Here is a 21,371-nt window from a genome sequence, read left to right on the forward strand (position 1 = left end):
TCCAAAGATGTTCATACCCAAATTCACAGAAACTTTGAGTGTGTTAGTTTACACTGTAAAGAGAAGTTATAGTTGTAGATAGAGTTAAGGTTGGGGCAGGCATTATGGTGTAGCCAGTAAAGCTGATGCCTGCTATGCTAGCATCCCATATGGGCGCCGGTTCCGGTACCGTCTGCTTCACTTCTGATTCAGTTCCCTGCTAATGTGCTTGGAACAGCAGCAGAAGATGGCCCGCCCAAAAACTTGGGCCCCTGCACTCACGTGGGAGGCCCAGAAGCTCCTGGCTCCTGGCTTCATCCTGGTCCAGTTCTGGCAGTTTCAGTCATTTGCAAAGTAAACCAGGAGATAGAAGACTCTCTCTCTCTCTCTCTCTCTCTCTCTCTCTCCTCCTGTCTTTGTGACTCTGACTTCCAAATAAACAAATAAATTTTAAAATAGAATTAAGGGTTGACAGTTATTGGTGGTTTAGACTGGGTGGGGGGATTAGCTTGCATTAGCTCTGTGGGCTCAATGTAATCACAATGGACCTTAAAATGGGAAAAAGAAAACAAAAAGAAACCAGAATCAGAGAAAGATTTGAGGATATTACATTGCTGATTTTGAAAATGTAAGAAGGAGGATTTGAGTCAAAGAATGTGGGTAGCGTCTAGAAAGTGGGAAAGACAAGGATTTGGCTTTTTCCTAAAGCCTGCAGGAGGAATGTGGATCTGTTGACATTTTGATTTTAGCTACATGATAACTGTGTCTGACTTCTGATCTGTGTAAGTTTAAGATAATATATTGATAATGTTTAATGCTTCTACATTTAGGGGAAGTTTTCACAACATACATGGAAATATGAATACAGTGACCTTAGTCAAATCCTTGTCTGTCCTCAGCATGGTTTCCCTATAAGTTCAATGAAAAGATTGAATTATGTCTAATGGACATTCAGCTGTAATATTCTGAATCTATGAGGATAGGTAAGAAGATAGAGAGAGGTACAAAAAGGAACTCCAACGTTTGTTGCTACAGTTGGCTTTATTTTTACTAGACACTAAGATATTGTCTCCTAGAAATCAGGTGTGTGTGGTCTTCAAGACAGATTGGAACTGATGGAACTTAAGATGTAAGTTTAAAACAGATAAAAGATTTCCTCTTGAGGTGAGTCAAGGACTGAAAAACAATACAGTAAATATGGCATAGATGCAACTTATACTCCTCCCAAGGTTATTTCTTATCTTCCCAAACCAACTCTCATTATCTAACTTATCTTCTCCCAGTGATGTAGCCCGGGAAGAGACATGGAAATTAGGAAGCCTCCAAGCCAAAAGTGGCAATGCAAAGTTTGCACAGGAACCTAATTTGAGTTATGCCAAGAAACTCTGCAACTAGGAAATGAGAGGCACAAAGGGTATTCAGAAGTCCAAAGATAAATAGCAAAATAATGAGACCAAGAGTGGCAGGCATCAGACTATTTAACACCAATAAATCAAAACAGATGCTTAGTGTATATCTGGAGTCTTGACGTCCCCTGGTATACTAGGCATTAATATTTCTGTTGTAGGTCTATGGAGTTGTCTGGAGAATTCTAGGGCATGGGTCATGACAACACAGTGGTTCGTTAAAGGAAACAGTTAGTTATTGACTGTTATATAATATTTTATTTTAGCCATCAATGCAGTAATGTCAGTGCAAACCAGCAGACTCTCAGTTCCAGATGAAACACAGAAGATCTTGTCTTAGTGGTTTGAATCTATGAGATACTTATTTGGGGACCCTTGAGACTTTGGAGGAATCAAAAATCAGCTGAAAGCTACTTGGAAATCCTTGGTTAAGAGCTAAAGTAGTGAGATGCCGCCACTATCCTCACCTGGCTCAATGCCCATCTCTCTAAGAGAATTTGCTGACATCATGGTGCTATCCCTATTCTTGCTCAGAATGCTTGGGAAGTATATTATTATGGCAACAAGGAAAAGGATAAGAACAAATTCACTGCTCCCCCCCTTTTTTTTCTGACAGCCAGAGTGGACAGTGAGAGAGAGAGACAGAGAGAAAGGTCTTCCTTTGCCGTTGGTTCACCCTCCAATGGCCGCCGCGGCTGGCGTGCTGCGGCCGGCGCACTGCGCTGATCCGAAGCCAGGAGCCAGGTGATTCTCCTGGTCTCCCATGGGGTGCAGGGCCCAAGAACTTGGGCCATCCTCCACTGCACTCCCAGGCCACAGCAGAGAGCTGGCCTGGAAGAGGGGCAACCGGGACAAAATCCAGTGCCCCGACTGGGACTAGAACCTGTGTGCCGGAGCCGCTAGGCGGAGGATTAGCCTATTGAGGCGCGGCGCCGGCCCCACTGCTCCTTTTAACCCCAGTGTAACTTGGCTCTCTATCCCATCTACCCCATTAATTTCCAGGGCCCTTGCTGCTTTGCTGAATTTAATGCTGCAGGACAATGTGTATAGTGGGAAGTTCTAGTAGCAAAGCTCAAACCCGAGGAGTAAGGATAGAAGTTCTGATATTGCTCTTACCTGGCCCAGTAATGGTTTCCCCACGGTACCCATCCACTTCAGTGGTCCAGTTCCAGGATGGGTTCATCATAGACGTCACTGTGAGAACAGGAAATTAGAATAAGAGTCCTCTCCTACATTCAGGAACCATGCGGTAGGGGATGGCTGCAAAGGTGGGGGCACTTCTCTGGGCAACTGTGATGTGCCTTCAAGTGTACTTGGTCATGTCATTGACAACTAATACTATGAGATGAGGCATCTTAGTTTCTTACTGTTTGGAGTGCTTAGTGGGAAGAAAGCAGATATGGGGATGTAGTATTTCCCAAATCATATAGAAAGTCAGGCTAGGAGCAAAACTTAAGTCACAGTGTTTTTCTGCTTTTCCAATGGGGATGTTTTAATTTTATATTTTGCCTCTGTAGTTTTCACAAAGAAAAATATGTGCATATATTTATGATTCCATTTTTTGCCACCCTTAATGCATTGATATCTTTCTTTTGCTTCCATTCTTTTACTGCCATTTTCTCACTGAGGAACCCAGTGATTTTTTTTTTTTTTCATTTTTTGATTCCTATCCAGTGGCATTAGGGCTTCTTTCTTGGCTTCCATGGCATCATTTCAGACCTCTTCTATTCCTATAGGCACACTGTATGATAATGAGTAACAGGCCTCAGACAATTTAACACCAACAAATCAAAACAGTAAAAACTCACCTTCCAAGGGCAATTGCGTGGTTATATGTGTCTCAATTTTGGTAGGTGCCTCAGTCGTGATCTTGGGTGGCTTAGAGGAATCTGAAAGTAAAAAGGGAGCCTCATCAGGGGCTCTGGTATCTCTGGATAAACAGTTGAATGCTCCAGGGAATTTGGAAATAAGTAAAGATACTGCAGATCTATACTTGGACATGTCGCATCATTTCTCTCATGGTGCTAAGTCCTATGTTGCCTTTCATCCTTTATACCTCATTCTAGGGCAGAAGTCTTAAACCAGGATTCATAGAGCTCTAAGGAACCCATATATAGAGTTCAGAGGGTGTTTTCATTCAGAAATATATATTTTGTCTTGTTTTTATTTTGTTTGTAGCTCATTTTTTCTTATCTTAAAAGGCAATAATTATAAATCTACACTGATGTGATTATAATACATAAAGATGTAATTTGTTACAATTTCAGCATTAAAGAGAAGGAGTGGAGCTATATAGAAACAAAGTTCTTGCATACTATTATATACTATTTACTATATTGTAAATTAAAAATTAATGGCAATTCTAAGGGCAAGTACCAAGAGAATAACTCAAAATATATAGTAAAATGAATAACAAAGGTATTACATAGTGCACTAGAAATTATATATTTAATATCAAAGATGGTAGCAATGAAGGAATTAAAAAATATGAAAGACCTGAGACATAAGAAATAAGTAATAAATCATCACCTTATGTGATCTTAAGCAATCAAATTTAATGGAAGAGAATCATGGAGTGGATTAAAAATATAATGTGTTATATGCTATGCACACTTAGGGTTCAAAGGCACAAATGATTTGAAAGCAAAAAAATGGAAATATGTATCTTGAAAATAGTAGCAAATATAGAGTTAGAGAAACTTTAGTGGTATCTGACAAAAGGGATTTCCAATAGAAGATTTTTACTAGATACAAAGAACAATTTATAATTATAAAGTGATAAATTCAAGAAATTATAATTTATAATTATAAAGTGATAAATGTCAAGAAGACACTTCAAATATAAACAGATAAGCACTTAACAGTAGAGCCCCAAAATACAGGAAGCAGAAACCTACAGCGCTGAAAGGAGAATAAATAATTCAATAAAAATTGTTTGAGACTCTACTTTCAGTTATGGATAGAGCAACTAGACAGAAGAGCAACAAAGAAAATGAAGACTTCAACGGAACAGCATTATTAACCAACTAGTTCTAATAGACATATACAGAGCACTCCACACAACAGCAACAGAATACACATTATTTTCAGTGCACATGAATCATCATACAAAAGAGTTCATATGTGAGGCCATGAAACAAACCTCTTGGGACCCACGTTATTGTGCAGTGGGTTAAGCCACCGCCTGTGAGGTCAGCATCCCATATGAGAACAGGTTAAAATGTTGGCTGCTCCACCTCTGATCCAGCTCCCTGCTAATGTGCCTGGTAAAACAGTGGAAGGTGACCCAAGTGCTTGTACCCCTGCAACCCATGTTGGAGACTTAGATGGAGTTCTTGGGTCTTGGATATGGCCTGGCTCAGCCCTGGTCGTTGAAGCCACTGGGGAGTGAATCAGCAAACAGAAGTATCTTTCTCTGTGTTTCTCCTTCTCTCTGTAATTCATCCTTTCAAATAAATAAACATTTTTTAAAGATATATATCTAATATTGAAGTATTGTTGTGTTCCTTTTGTGGAGTCATTCATAAGAATAAAATTGATATCTTGAGTTTTCATTATTGTCTATGCGACTGAGGAACAGTGATCTTTCTACATACTAATTGTTGAATTATTTATTTAGTGGAGGGTTAAGCTTGTGACTATAAATTAAAAGTACGTTACTGCAGAAATTAAAAGAAAAATAAGAAAAGAAGAAAGAAGGAGAGTGGGGGGTTATCATTTTAAAAAGATGTATTTATTTGTTTGAAAGTCATAATTACAGAGAGAGGAAGAGACAGAGAGATCCTCCATCCACTGGCTCATTCCTCAGATGGCCACAGAGGCCAGGACTGGACCAGGCCACAGCCTGGAGATTCTTCCAGGTCTTCAATGTGAGTGACAGGGACCCAAACACTTGGGCTATCCACTTTCTTTCCTGGGCCATTTAGCAGGGAGCTGGATCAGAAGTACAGTAGCTAAGACATGAACCGGCTCCCATATGGGATGCCAGTATTGCGGGCAGTGACTTTACCCGCATTGCCACAATGTATGCCCCTATTATGTTCTTTTTTTCTTAAAAGATTTATTTATTTATTTGAAAGTCAGAGTTACACAGAGAGAGGAGAGGGAGAGAGAGAGAGAGAGAGAGAGAGAGAGAGAGAGAGAGAGAGAGTTTTCCATTCGATGGTTTGGTTCACTCCCCAATTGGCCACAATGGCCGAAGCCATGCCAATCTGAAGGCAGGAGCCAGGAGCTTCTTCTAGGTCTCCCACATGGGTGCAGGGCCCCAAGGACTTGGGCCATCTTCCACTGCTTTCCCAGGCCATAGCAGAGAGCTGGATTGGAAGTGGAGCAGCCGGGCCTTGAACCGGTGCCCATATGGGATGCACCACAGCGCCGGCCCCCCCATTATGTTCTTAAACATGTATATATGAAATAAATCTTGGGGCTTGTATTCTGGCATGGAGGGTTAAGCCATCACTTGCAATGCCAGCATCCCATATGGGCACCAGTTTGAGTCCTGGCTGCTCCATTTCTGATCCAGCTCCCTACTAATGCACCTGAGAAAGCTGTAGAGGATGGCTCAAGTGCTCGGACCTCTGAACCCAAGTGGGAGACTCAGAAGAAACTCCTGGCTCCTGGCTTCAGTCTTACCCAACCTTGGCCATTGCAGCCATTTGGGGATTGAACCAGCAGATGGAAAGTTTCTCTCCCCCCACCCCCCGCACCGTCTCATCTCTCTGTAACTATGCCTTTCAAATAAATAGATCTTTTTTGTTTTGACAGGCAGAGTGGACAGTGAGAGAGAGAGAGAGACAGAGAGGAAGGTCTTCCTTTTCCATTGGTTCACCCCACAATGGCCACTGCAGCCAGCGCGCTGTGACCGGCGCACCGTGCTGATCCGAAGCCAGGAGCCAGGTGCTTCTCCTGGTCTCCCATGCGGGTGCAGGGCCCAAGAACTTGGGCCATCCTCCACTGCACTCCCAGGCCACAGCAGAGAGCTGGCCTGGAAGAGGGGCAACCGGGACAGAATCCGGCGCCCCGACCGGGACTAGGACCCAGTGTGCTGGTGCTGCAGGTGGAGGATTAGCCTGAGACATGGTGCTGGCCTCAAATAGATCTTAAAAAAGAGAAATACAAGAAATATGTTCCCTTTATATAAGTAAATAAATGTAAAAAAGAAAAAAATAAAGAAAATTCATTGAATGTGAAAGAACCAAAGTAATATTATGTTCCCCAACTAAAATGAAATTAGAGCTAAATAACAGAAAATAATTTCTCAAGAAGAGACGAAAAAAACAAAAATGACAGATCTTTAACAAGATTGAACTGCTAATCAAACAGCCACAAAGAAAAGGTCAGATTCAGGTGGATTCACAGGATGATTCTACCAAACTTTAGAGAAAAATCAATGTCATGGGTGGTACTTTAGTCTAGTGGCTAAAGATAAGTTAAGATATCTACATCCCACATCTGAGTAACTGGGTTCAATACTTGACTCTGGCTCTTAATTCCAGCTTCTGGCTAATGAAAACCTTTGGAGTAAGCAGCGATAGTGCAAGTAATTGAGTTCCTGCCACCTACTTGGGAAACCTGAATTGAGCTCTTGGCTTGATTTGACCTTGGCCTAGCCCAAATCACTGTGAGCATTTGGGGAATGAACCAATTTGTGGGGTTTGCTGTCTCTGTTTCTCTCTCGTTCTCCCTCTCAAATAAAAAAAAGACAAATGATGCTAATTCTTTATAAATTATTTAAAAATAGTAAATAAATTGCAGCATAGTATATGAGACCAGGATTAGTCTGATATAAAACAAAACTAAGAACCAATATCTTGGGGCCGGCGCTGTGGCATAGTGGGTAAAGCTGCTGCCAGCGGTGCCAGCAATCTTTATGGGCACCAGTTCGAGTCCCAGCTACTGCACTTCTAATCCAGCTCTCTGCTATGGCCTGAGAAAACAGTGGAAGATGGCGCAAGTCCTTGGGCCCCTGCACCCGCATGGGAGAACTGGAAGAAGCTCTTGGCTCCTGGCTTCAGATTGGCACAGCTCTAGCTGTTGCAGCCATTTGGGGAGTAAACTAGCAGATGGAAGACCTCTCTCTCTCTCTCTCTCTCACTCTCACTCTCTATCTCTCTCTGCCTCTCCTTCTCTTTGTATTTTTATTCAAATAAAGAATAAAAAAGAAAATAAATAAATCTTTTAAAAAAATTTCCCTTGTGGATATATATATATATATGTGTATCTATATCTATATCCATATCTCTATCTATGTATATATATATACACAAAAAATCTTTTTAAATTTCTAGCATACCACATCCAGCAGTATATTGAAAGGATTATACAGCTTGGCCAAATTTGATTTATCCCAAGATAGTAAGATTGTATCAACATACAAAATGAGTCAATATTTTATTAATAAAATATAGAGAAAAAATGAACACCAAAATCTCAATAGGCACAGAGGGGGATTTGACACAATCTAACACCCTTACATTTAAAACATTTAACAATTAGAAATAGGACCTTGTCACTTTGTTAAACAGTATCTATAAAAAGACCACAAGTAGTATCAAATTCCTTGGTGAAAGACTAAATATGTTTTCTATAAGATCGGGAATAAGAGAAGGCTATCCTCTAGCCATGTTTATTCACCATTTGCTAAACGTATTAACCTGGATTATGCCAACAACAACAACAACAAAAGAAATAAAAATGATCTGGATTAGGAAGGAAGAAGCGAAATTATCTCTAGTTTTAGATGGCATGACCATATATGGAACAGTCTTAAAAATTTGTCAATAAATGTGTTCAACAAGTGCACAAGATGGATATAAAATTATCAGTAGTATTTCTATACATTATCAATTTATAAGACAAAACTGCTATTAAGAAAACAATTCCACTAACATTAAACGATTCAGGGGTGGGCACTTGGTACAGCAGTTATGTGGCTACTTGGGATGTCCATGTTCCATATAAGAATGCCTAGTACAAGTTCTGGCTACTCTGCCTCTGATCCAGCTTTGTGGTATGCATAGCCCCCAAGGCCTCATATGATGGCTCAATTAGGTTTGTCCCTGACAACCAAGTGGGAGCCCCAGATGGAGTTCTAGACTCCTGGCTTCAGGCTCGCCCAGCTCCGGCTGTTGTGGGTATTTAGGGTACAAACAATTGAATGGAAGATCTCTCTCTATCTCTATAACTTCCAAATAAAATGAAACATAAATTAAAAATTGAAAAAACGTAATATATAGAAGCCCGTTTAACCAACTAAGTCCAGAATTAAACCAATATATTACTGGTCACCGATTTTCAACAATGCTGCCTCACCATGACCGTTCAATGGGAAAGCATAGTCCCTTCAGCTAATGGTGCAGAGAAAACTGGATAGTCACATGGAAGAGTGAAATTTGGCCCCTGTCTCACACCATATAGCAATATTAACTCAAAATATGTCAAAGACCTAAACATAAGAACTAAAACTATCGGGGCTGGTGCTGTGGTGCACTAGGTTAATCCTCTGCCTGTGGTGCCGGCATCCCATACGGGCGCCGGTTCTAGTCCCGGTTGCTCCTCTTCCAGTCCAGCTCTCCGCTATGGCCTGGGTTAGCAGTAGAGGATGGCCCAAGTGCTTGGGCCCCTGCACCCCACGTGGGAGACCAGGAAGAAGCACCTGGCTCCTGGCTTTGGATCGGTGCAGCTCCGGCCGTTGTGGCCATTTGGGGAGTGAACCAACGGAAGGAAGACCTTTCTCTCTGTCCCTCTCTCTCACTGTCTGTAGCTCTACCTGCCAAATAAATAAATAAATAAATAAAACTATAAAACTCTTAAAGGAAAATGTAGGAGTAATTGTTCATGAGCTTGGTTTGTCAATAGACCCTTAGATATGACATCAACTCTCATATATTGTTGGTGGGAAGGTAAAATTGTTTAAACTTTTGGAAAAAGTTTAACTGATCCTCAAATAGTTAAACACAGAGTTACTATATGACCTGAAAATTCTCATCTTAGTCATATAGCTAAGGGGACTACAAACATGTCCAAACAAACATTTTATATCATTTTTCATAGCAGTTTTTTTTTATCCATAATGGCCAAAATGTCAGTGCAACCCAAGTGCTCATTTAATAAAGAATGGATAAATAGTGTAGTGTATCCATGTAATGGAAAATTATTTACTAATAAAAATGATGGAGCACTGATATATGCTACAGCATGGATAAACCTTGAAAACATTATTTTCAGTGAAAGAGAAGAGACATAAGAGGTCACATACTGTATGATTCAAAATTATATGAAATATTCAGAATAGGTAAATGAGGAAGGACAGAATACAAATTAGTGTTTTCTAGAAATTAGGGGAACAAAGGGATAGAAGTGACTGCTTAATGGGTATGAAGTTTCCTTTTGGGTTGGTTGATATGTTCTGGAACCAGATAATAGTGATAATAAATCAACCATATGAACTACTGAATTATATACCTTAAAATGTTGAATTTAGAGCAGGTGTTTGCTCAACAATTAATACCACTGCTTGGAATGCCAGCATTCCATATTGGAGTGCCTGGGTTTGAGAGTTAGTTTAGCTCATGATTCCAGCTTCCTGCTGATGCATACCCTGTAGGGCAGCAGGTGATGCTCCAAGTGGTTGGGTCTCTGCCAATCATGTGGGAGATCTGGATTGAGTTCAAGGCTCCTGTATTCAGCTTAGTTCATTCCTGGCTGTTGCACACATTGTTGTAGTGAACCAGTGGTTGGAAGATATCTCTCTGTCTTTAATATAAATAAAAAATAAATTAACAAAAAATTTTAAAGGCTGAATTTTTTAGTATGTGAAGTATTTTCCAATACAAAAAGATGTCACTGAATGGTTAATAAAATTTCTTTAGGCAGAAGGAACATCATGCTATGTTTCAAATGTGAAGAGAAATATTAGAAGATAAGGTATACTAGGTAGACTAAGAAGAGACTAAAAGCTTGGGCTTTGCTATTTGTTTGTGAGGATCCATGGGGAGTAATAGAAGGTTTTTGATGAATAAAGAAAAACTTACTCAGTGTAAGTTTTAGAAAAAATAATTCTCACTGTGTAATGAGAGTTTTAACCAAGTGAGCTCATTCTTCAACAAATATTCATTTAGTGTCTCCTAAGCACTAAGAACTTATCTGAACTCTGGAGAGCATCCATGAAATAGGCAGAATTATGTACGTGAGGGTTTTATGATCTAGTGACATAAAATACACACTAAATAAGAGCTGGATAAGTTAGTGGTTTGATGACAATTGACAGACATGGGGAAGTCATTTAGAAGACTGTTGAAACTGTTCAGGAAAAAAAAACCATGATTAGACCATGAGGATATGTGAAGAGAATGAATGAACTTAATAATAGATCTGATTTAGTCATTTGATTTTACAGCAGTTGATAAATTTAATTATTATTTGGTCATGAAGTAAAGGATAGGGAAGAATCAAAAGATAACATGGTGTCTTCCAACATGTTTGAGGAGCTGGTTTGGTGAGTAAAGGTAAGTTCAATTTTAGAGAAGCTGATATTAGAAATGAAGCTGTCCAGAAGGTAATTAGGCATTGAGATCTGCACTCAGGAGAGAAACTAAGGATAACATTATGGTTTGAGAGATATTAGCCTAGAACTGATATTGGAAGCTGCAGAATTGAGTAAAATCCTCCAACACTATAGAGATACATGAAAAGGGGAATATGAATGAAGTCTTTGAGAACTCTTATTATTAAGGAGTTAATGAAAAAATAACCAGCAAAAGAGTCTGAGAAAGAACAAAGAAGTCTTAGGAGAACCAGGACAGAGTGATATCATTGATAGAAATAGTTGAAAGAATTTGGAGCAGGAAAGAATGGGCAACAGGGTCAGCTGCTACAGAGATGTTGAGAAGGATGAATGTGAATGGAAGATTTTGTTTTTTGGTGATTTGGAGGTCAATGCTGAAGTTTAGAATGTTATAGTGTGGAGAATTGGGAGGTGCAGCTGGTAGAATCTCCCTTCTTTACAAGGTTGGTCGTGACTGTAGGAGAGAAAAAGTGCCAAACTGAGAGACATATTTTGAAGAACAACATAAATATGTTATAGATGTGTATGTATATGGGCTGGCGCCGTGGCTCAATAGGCTAATCCTCCACCTTGCGGCGCCGGCACACCGGGTTCTAGTCCCGGTTGGGGCGCCGGATTCTGTCCCGGTTGCCCCTCTTCCAGGCCAGCTCTCTGCTATGGCCAGGGAGTGCAGTGGAGGATGGCCCAGGTGCTTGGGCCCTGCACCCCATGGGAGACCAGGAAAAGCACCTGGCTCCTGGCTCCTGCCAGGATCAGTGCGGTGCGCCGGCTGCAGCGGCGGCCATTGGAGGGTGAACCAACGGCAAAGGAAGACCTTTCTCTCTCTGTCTCTCTCTCTCACTGTCCACTCTGCCTGTCAAAAAAAAAAAAAATGTGTATGTATATGTATATATATTTATACTATATATTACATGCATGTTTGACTTAGCTGGGTAGAGCAGAGAGTAGGAGTAGCTGAAGTTGAGTTCAGGAGGAAGGATTGCTGTGGAGAGGAGCAAAGGCTGTCTTACTCTGTGCCAAGAGGAAATATGGGAATGGGTAAGGGAAATATCAAGGCTGAGAGGAGAGTAGTTGATGGAATTCATAGAGAAGAAAAGTTAATAGAATTCATATCTGAAAAGGGTCTGGATCTTTTCAGAGAAGGAGGTGACTTCCTCTTCCAGAAGCTGGGTTAGAGGCCTGAAAAAATGTGGAATTGCTCTGAAGTTCTCTTATAAGGTATGAGACAAACATGAATAAATAGACTGGCAAACAGAATGGGGGTGGGCAGGCAGTGAATATTGCAGAACATTTAACTAAAGTGGGGACAATGTATATTGGTGATGTTTTGTTTTCCTTGTCAGCAGAACTCAGCAGTGTAAGAGTAGGAGGAAAGGCGTGGCCTCTATGGCCATTCCAGCACTGAAGAACAACATAGAGGGTAAGGTGGGTGAAAGTTTAAGAACTCTGTAAGGCAGAGGAGACAGAGGGAGCTAGAGTCATACAACCAGTTTGGGATAGAGAAGGAAGCAGGCAGAGGAAACCAAGATACAGTAGCATGATTCAGAGAGCAGGGAAGCGTGGCAAGCTGAAAGTAACTTTTATGGGCCTCTGTTTTCTTATCTGTTAGTAGGAGGTAATGGCGAACGTTGCTTAATGACATTGTACTAAGAACTGACTGTGGTTAAAAGAAATAGACTGGTTGTCTATGAATAAGCATCTGTCCAGATGGTTCAGGAGCTAACTCACAGAAAGCAAAAATGTTCACATTGCTCTTTATGAAAGACATATTCTTGGTCTTTGTGATCACGACTTTCCTTGTTTTTGACCAGAATGTTAACTCTTAGAAAACAGGGGCATTGTCCATGTAACTCAGGGTAAGAAAACCCTTGCTACTCTCAAAACTAATAGGTCAGGATCTATGTATAGTTAGTAGAGCTATGGGAGTGCTGTAAGAAATAGACCTGAATTAACCAGAGCCCATATTCAACCAGAACTTGAACTTGAGTTTAGGAAGAAAGGAAGGGGACTATAAGAAAGCATGCAGATATCTGGGCTGTATCTCATAAAGCAAAACCAAACTTCATTAAATAAGCAAAACAACAATCAAATAAAAAATATAACATATAGGAGCGAATTTGACATTTTGAGGCTGGATGATTATTAATAGTCCTTTTCCACTGTTAAGGAGCAGTATTTTTTTTAATACTATTTGTTGAACTCTTTATTTAGTGTAGGGTTAATCTTAAGAGTATAATGTAAACTGAAAATAGATCTTTGTAAAAATTAGGAAGAGGGAGGAAGAAGAAGGGTGTGAGCATAGTAGGGAGGGAGGTGGGGAGTATCACTATGTTACTAAATGCATATATACAAGATACATGAAACTTGTATACTTTAAATAAAATTTTAAAAAGAAGCCCAACAACAACAACAACAAAAAACCCACTACCAACAACCAAACAAAAAGAACAAAATATTAGCTTCCAAAATGTTTCCAGGATCTGATACAGATTCAACCACGAGAAATGAGCAGAGGTAGTGGAAAGAGCACGGAATCTGAGTGCAAGTCTAGATTTGCACTTTCGTGCTGTGAACCTATATGAGTGACTAGATTTCCCTTCCTGACTCTGTTTCTTCTTCTATATAATGGGAATGACAATAGCTATACCATGAAACAGTTGTGGGGATTCAATGAGAAAGTATGTGTAGGGTTCATATACTTTGTACCTGGCAATATGAGATATATATTATCACTTGTCTCTTTTCCATCTTAATATGCTGAGTACTATCTCTAGTGCTGTTGTTTCCAGTCCTAAAATTTTTTTCTTTGTGATTTTACAATCATTGCCTACCAAGGGCCCCATTCTCAGTACTTCTCTGGCATATGTGCTCTGCTTTGAGGTATCTCTGATTCAAGGCACTCTGCTAATATTCTCACAAGGAGAGGGAGTTGCTTACCTTTGACCACAAACTTCACAACGTCGCTGCGCTGCTCGGAGCCAACCCGGCCCTTGGCAGTACAGAAATAGGAGCCCGAGTCAGCTACCATTGCAGGCTTGAAGAGTAAGGTACTCAGGACTGCTACTTTGATGGGTTCCTGGTTATTAGCTTGTTCCTTGTACCAAACATAACTGATGGGGGGCGAACCCCAAGCCTGGCATTGAAGGCTAATCCTCATTCCCTGGGGCACCGTGAAGCCATAACTGCTGCCAGTTGTCACTGTGGGCTTGGAGACAGAAACTGCAGAGGGAAGACAAGAGAGGGGGTTCTGAGAAGTCATAAGGCTATGGTGACACAAGGCCAAGTTATTCCTGATGGTTATAAGGGTATGCATTTATCTGTAAGTGGAACTAAAGGGGGAGCTCCTGACTTGGGAGGGATGAAGGAAAAAAGGCAATGCAAATTAAAAATAGCTTTCTTTGATGGATTAGACACTTTCTTTTCAGTATCTGGGATTGGAATTATCTGGAGTTAAAAATCAACTGATTTTAAAAAATAATGGCAGGGACAGCATTGTGGCATAATGGGTAAAAGCAGCTGTTTGCAATGCCAGCACCCCATATTGGCACTGGTTTGTGTCTTGGCTGCTCCACTTCTGATTCAGATCCCCGCTAATAGCCTGGGAAAGCAGCCGGAGATGGCCCAAGTGTGTTGGCCCTGGCTCTTGGTTTAGCCTGGCCTGGGCCCTGGCCACTGTGGCCACCTAGAGAGTGAACCAGTGGATAGAGGATTTTTCTCTCAGTCTCTCTCTCCATCTCTATAACACTGAATTTCAAATAAAAATAAATAAATCTTTAAAAAATAAAGCCATTATTTATACTCAAGTAGCTTTTGGATTATCAGCAGATTTGGAATACCAAGGACATGCCTTATAAAATTGCAAGTCAGCAAATCTTATCTTGGTTAACCCTTGCATCCACTTCTCCAGGGCTTCACTACCAAGTATTTGTCTACTTTTCAATACCCTGATTGGATATATTCATTTCTATGAGTTTTAAGACCCAAAGTTCATGGAGGTCCTTGAGGCTATGGTTGCTAGAATTTCTGGGACACTTCAAGAGGTAGAAATTTGAAGGTCAAGAACTCTTCACAACACTTTCTACATTCTTCCATACAGTGACAATCCTGAAGATACTCTACTTGTTCATCTCTCTTTTTTTTAAAAGGGAAATTTACTATTTTAATCATGGTGTTATAGCAAAACTATATAAAAAGATAAGAATTAAACAATTTACACTTTTATTGTCAATAAAGTGCTTTTCAGTCTTTTTAAAAAATTAGAAAAATTAAACTAGGTTTTTTACAATTCAATGTGGTTTGTAGGTACAATTCTAAGACTATATTGATATTTCCTTCCTCCTGCCCTCCCTGCCCCCTTTTCCTTCCACCCTCCTTTCCCTCTTCCTTTCTTTGTTTTTTAGTTTTTGAGATAACATGTTTTAAATTTATGTTACAGTAAAAAAAATGGCTTAATACTTCACTGAATAAGAAGCTTAACAAGTAAAAAACAAAAAGGACCCTAGTTTAGTGGGAATATAGACAATGGTTATAAACAATAATTGAATGGGAAAGTGACCACTTAAGCCATATACAGTAAATTTTAAAGCAGTCACGGATCATTAAAATTACAGTAGAATACCATTTTTTGAAGTAACTCTCACTGTACAGAAATGTTTAGAATGTAAAGAATGTTGGCATGCGTTGTTCTAGTTCCTTTTTTTTTTAAGTTTAGTATAACATTCTTAACCATTGGGTTGACAAAGTTATAAAGCAAAGTTTTACAAAACTGATCAGCACAGAACTGAAGAGAGCATATGTAGAGAACAACAAAGGTCTCTGGGTTTCCAAGGCATTTCTAGGATTACTCTATGGGTAACCTAGTCCCCTATGGCTTCTTTGCTTATCAGTGCTTTGCTACCCCAACAGTGACTCACGTTTCTGGACTCGGAGCTCAATGGTCTTATCTTTCACCACTTGGTGGCCATCAGGGGTCTTCCACCTGACTTCACACATGTAGTGACTCCGATCATCCATCTCCAGGATATTCAGTTGGAGGGACACATTTCCTGGAACCTCTTGGTTCACGTGCAGGCGGCCACGATACTTTGCTTGTTGGATGTGGTCTCCAGAGGAGTCACGCAGGAAGATGGTGACTGGATCTGAGCCACGTTGTACTAGCCACTTCATCAAGATTTGGGTGTAGCCTTGCAGGGGGGTATAGGTGCAGGGAATATTCACATCTCCTTTCCATGGCCCTGTCACACTCTCTGGAGCTTCCAGGATGGGATGGCCTAAAGAGGGAGAACACAGGAAGAAATCAAAAGTGGATGACATATTAACATAGAAGCTTCAGTGGTAGTGGCAGGCCTCAGGAAACTTCTGAGAAACACCCCTCGACGTTTCTTCCATCAAGCCTTTGCATTCACTGTTCTCCTTTGTTTTCTGCATTCTTCCCATTAAAAACAATTGGTCCTCAGAAGTACAATCCTTAATATTTAGTCTTGTGCATTGCAAGTCTTTCTCATATCACTGTCTTGCTATGAGGTGAACTTGGATAAGTCATCTTTCACTATGGAGATTCCTTTTTGTCTATTTAAAATGTGAAGAGTTTAGATAGAATGATCTCTAGGGATTTTGCCAAATCTTAACATTCTGCAAGTTTGTTTAGCATTTCATTTAGCATTTTCATTTAGCATTTTCCAAAAGAAAAGTGGGAGCAAAACATGTTGAGCCATTGGGTCTGTGCTATTTCATTGGTATAAATATGTATCTGGTAAAATGTGGGGGCTTCAGGGCTCAGCAAGAAGAGGCCCTCTACCTTGTTGTTATTTCCTTTACTCCACCAAAAGGGCTCAGTGGGGAAGAAGGCAGGCAAAACACAATTCTGAGCATGGAAACTATTTAACAAAACCATTAGCTATTGTTATGTTTAAAGCCTATACTTTGTGAGGGTAACATTTTTTTTTTTCCTGATTATCCCCCTTTTTTCCTTTTATTTCCCTTTGGATTTCTGTTAGTTTTCAATAAAGATAAACTGGAAAATTCCATCCTGAGGGGGAAAAGATTTTGTCTATGCTTCGCATGGAGAAGAAAAGGGTCTGAATAAAGTTCTAGTACTGGGTATAGTGGGAATGCTGATAGGAGAGAAGGGAGATTGCTCCTTGGTGTTCCGGGAAGGTAAGCCCAGAGGGAAGAAGATAAAGGCATTGAGACAACATTGCCCTCCATAAGAATTTTCCACTCATAAGCTCATATTTTGGGAATTTTGTGTTTTATAAAGTTGGGACCAAGAGTGAGACACTGTGTGTAGGCAATGTCTTAATGCCTCTCCCAGGAGAGGTGTTTCCAAAATGTGAGCTCTTACTGAATAAAAGCCTTTTACTTAGCCCAGGATTCCTAGGATTCAGTCAAGCAGATGGAAGATGACACATTTTGGATTGGATATTTGGCTATGCTTTCTAGATCCCAGAATGTTTTCTCAAGTACAAGGGCTTCTATTAATTGGGATACTAAAGCCAAGCCTCTGATTTGTGCTCTCACCAGGTCCTCTTAGAATATAAACAGCATATTTTGACCAAGATAAATGTCTTGAATAGAAAAGAATAAATAAACATAAATCCACGTTGCTCAATCCACCATACACTCTTTGGAGAGTTTTTTTGTTTGTTTGTTTTGTTTTTGACAGGCAGAGTGGACAGTGAGAGAGAGAGAGAGAGAGAGAGAGAGAGAGAAAGGTCTTCCTTTGCCGTTGGTTCACCCTCCAATGGCCACTGTGGCTGGCGCGCTGTGGCCAGCGCACCATGCTGATCCGAAGGCAGAAGCCAGGTGCTTCTCCTGGTCTCCCATGGGGTGCAGGGCCCAAGCACTTGGGCCATCCTCCACTGCACTCCCGGACCACAGCAGAGAGCTGGATTGGAAGAAGGGCAATTGGGACAGAATCCGGCGCCCCAACCGGGACTAGAACCCGGTGTGCTGGCGCCGCTAGGTGGAGGATTAGCCTATTGAGCCGCGGCGCCTCTTTGGAGAGTTTTAGACGTGGCTGGGAGTAAAACTCAGACCTACAAATGGGAAGACAAGAGGGGAAGATTTTTATTTGTCCTAAAAATGAGGTTTATATTAAATCAGAGCTGACTTTGGATGGACTAAGTTATCTGACAGTGTCCTTAGAGTTTGTTTGGGTGTTGGACAACATTACTCTTTAAAGTCCCTTTCAATCCTGGATGGTCTTCTGTAGCAGACTATACTGGAAACAGAGGTTAACTACATATTTTAGCTGATGATGAACTTTTACCAGGTGGTGAATGTCATTGTGCTATTGAAAGTTAATGCTCCCATGTGCATGAAAATCCAGCTTACCATCATCATGAGCACAAATGCCCACACATATTTTAGCCACATCCAAACATAACATCCTTAAACCCATGAAAACCATCTGAGCCTAGGTTTAATGGGATCTTTCCCATTCATCTTTCTCTGGCCCTCTCTAATCTCCCTCCTCTCCTCTGAAAAACATTCTCACATTCCCTCCACCCAGGCAAAAAAGCATTATTTTGCTGTGAGAACATCTGAAGTACTTTTGTCTATGCATGTGCATGTCTTCCCTTTGACCTAAGGGAAGCTGAAAGACCTGGCTGAATTACTCTCTGGAAATGTGCAGGAGATTCCCAAACAGCTCACATTGGTCTGTCAAGAACATGTCCCAGTTTCACAATTTTGAGTCACTTCTGAAAGTAGGTCATGCTTGATTCCTCCATTCCAAAATGGGAACATGTAACTGTTTGTAACCAGAATTTTCTAGAATGGTATGTTCCCCCACCTCTGTTTACTTTTTCCTTCCCTCCTCCCTTCTTCCTTCTTCTTCCTTCCACCCATTCTCCTCTCTTATTTTCTTCCTTCTCCTTTTCCCTTTTCTTCTTCTTGCTCTTTTCTCTTCCTCATCCTGGCTCATCAGTAGAATAAGGAGAAAGAGGATGTTAGTCACAGGACATCATAAGAAAGAGGATATTGTACTATACTTCAGCTTCCTTGATCTCCAAGGTAACAATCACAATAGTATTGACCTTCCACCTATCCCCATGGTTCTCAGAGAGGCTAGAAAAACTGCTAGTGAAGAGCTTCATGAAGTAGTTAGAATAATACCATGTGGATCCAAGGTCTGCCTTATTCTATACTTATGTTACTTTCGATAAATTATTAAACTTATCTGGATTTCAGATCATCATCAATAAAATGAAAGTAATAAACATCATGGAGGGTTATTGTGCAGATAAATGTGTTCATAAGTGTGAAAGCACATAACATATAACTGGTATTTAATAGGTGATTGGTGTTGATCTTATCCTATGCCTCAAGGGAAACTTCTCATATAAGCTTTGATTCTTCCTATCCTTTACAAGTCTTCAATAAGAGTTATTTAATAAGAGTTATTTAATAAGAGTTATTTAAATTGACCATTGTTAGCTTTAACACTGACCCGAAGAAGGTATCACATGACAAGGTTAGGAGCTTCCTTCCCCAACCAGATAGACTCTAGTGAGTTATGAGTTGGCTATTAGGCCATCTGGGTAGCAGGGCAGCCAGAGAGGACACAGTGGCATAATAACAGGATCAGCTTGTCACCCTGTGTGAAATGTTGGCCATATTACACAATAATGCTGACTTTCCTGAAAGGTTGAGTAGGAAAAATTCATTTCAGGAAAGCCCCACCTCTTAGGGGAATGTTCTGCCCATTATGAATACCTGAGAACCAGAAAATGGCAAGCCACTTGATACAACAGGGGTTGAGGTTATCAGGAAGGATGGGATTTGGAGACTTCTGTAATGGCATAGTTGGAAGGCTTTTTAGAAACCAGTTAGTCATATTCTTTCATGGCACATATGGGCAAGCTGAGGCCCAGAGCGAGAAAGAAACCTGCCCAAAGTTACACATTGGAAGAAAAGTGGTCCTGAAGACCCAGACTACAGGATTTCAGATGCTACACAAAATTATTACCTTCTTAGCTTACTAAAACACAAGTCACTGTTGTAATCAGCAACCCCTTACCTGGGCCTACCTCACATGGTTTCATGGATGTCATCCTCGGGCTAGATAGCTTCTAGAATGAAAAAAAAAATGCCCCCATCTTCAAGATCCTTTCTTAAAAGTCTTTCACAGAATCTCAGAGCTTTGCCCTTCCCCCTTAAGGATAGATTGTGTTTCCTTCAAGTATTTGTTTCCCTTGGGACAAAGGCCAGGGATAGACATTCAGTCAAAGGGTCTGTTGAAGGAGAGTTTGGTTGGTGAAAGAGGGAATAATCCTAGGGCCCATCGTGGTCTTGGGACCTGAATTCAGAAAAGCAAAATCCTGGAGCTTGTGTAAAGGTCCAGAAGAAAATAAAGTCCTGGTTTTGTGCACGTGCGACATTCTGGGTCCCTTTCTGCATCTTCCTCTTCCCATAATCTTAGAGAGGGTGATATTCCCCAAGTCCTGCACATCCCCCACCCCCAACACATGTCTGCTTTCTCTCTGCTGTGGGTTGCCTCCTGGTTAGAGGATTAGCTTAGATAATAGATGTTTATCAAATGTTCATAAAATTTGCGTATTAGGACTTCTTTTTATTATGATTATTTCAACATTTGCCTTAGCCCCACAGGAAGAAACTGACAGTTCATTCTGCCCTTCTAGGGGCTTTTTAGCAGTGAAGCCATTCCTACAGAGTTGTGGGAGCTGGTAAGTTCCTTTTAGACTAGCAAAGTTAATCTTCTTACTGCATAGCTGGGCTGGGGACACTGAGACCCAGGGAGAGGGAAGGCATTATTGGCCAGTCAGTATATTCTGAACATCACATCTATAGTATACAATACAATCTATAGTATACAATTCTATGGGGGCTTGTTCTAGGGCTGGAGCTCACAAACTTGGGAAGGAACAAGACACATGTGAGTGCTCTCATGTCTCTCTCTCTCTCTCTCTTTTTCATACACACAAACACACACACAGAGGATTTAAAATTAACATTTATATAATGTTCCTCAAAGCCCCTATAAGTCTCAGCTCAAACCAAGTTGGAGAAGGTAGAGGTACACTCTAAAGCCTGGTAGAGAATACAAATACTGTGGTTATCGAACAATATTCTTCAGGAATGTTAACTCCCAACAAGGCTCTGTGGTCTAGGAAAAATTCTTTCCCCTCTCGGTTGACTCAATTCAGAGTACTTTGTAACTCCTAGGTTCTAGAATTTGATGGATCACAGAGCTCAAGGTTAGGGAATCCTAATCTAGGTTAGCTATGGAAAGTGGGTTATTTATGACCTCACAAGTGACTTCAAATTAACACCCATCCAGCCTTTCCCTCTAGGGAGATGCAACAAGCAAGGTTGCACTGAGAACTTCTTTATCCTACATTGAGTCTCACTTAACAACTACCCAGGCTCAGTTTCTGGAGAAAACAACTCACTTTGCA

The 21,371-nt window shown here is 40.7% G+C and overlaps 1 protein-coding gene across 4 annotated transcripts in view; it reads right to left on the bottom strand.

Moving 5' to 3' along the window:
* VSIG4 (V-set and immunoglobulin domain containing 4) overlaps positions 1-21,371 on the bottom strand; it is a 28,472-nt gene that overhangs the window by 5,675 nt on the left and 1,426 nt on the right. For all 4 annotated transcript variants that reach the window (XM_008272723.4, XM_017349982.3, XM_008272724.4 and 1 more), the window contains exons 2-5: positions 15,864-16,220; positions 13,888-14,169; positions 3,194-3,274; positions 2,502-2,579 (exon numbers count right to left, since the gene is read on the bottom strand). In XM_008272723.4, coding sequence (XP_008270945.1) covers positions 2,502-2,579; positions 3,194-3,274; positions 13,888-14,169; positions 15,864-16,220 — 798 coding nt within the window. The remainder of the gene's footprint in view (positions 1-2,501; positions 2,580-3,193; positions 3,275-13,887; positions 14,170-15,863; positions 16,221-21,371) is intronic.

Source organism: Oryctolagus cuniculus, chromosome X (genome assembly GCF_964237555.1).
Source record: "Oryctolagus cuniculus chromosome X, mOryCun1.1, whole genome shotgun sequence".
Taxonomy (NCBI): domain Eukaryota; kingdom Metazoa; phylum Chordata; class Mammalia; order Lagomorpha; family Leporidae; genus Oryctolagus; species Oryctolagus cuniculus.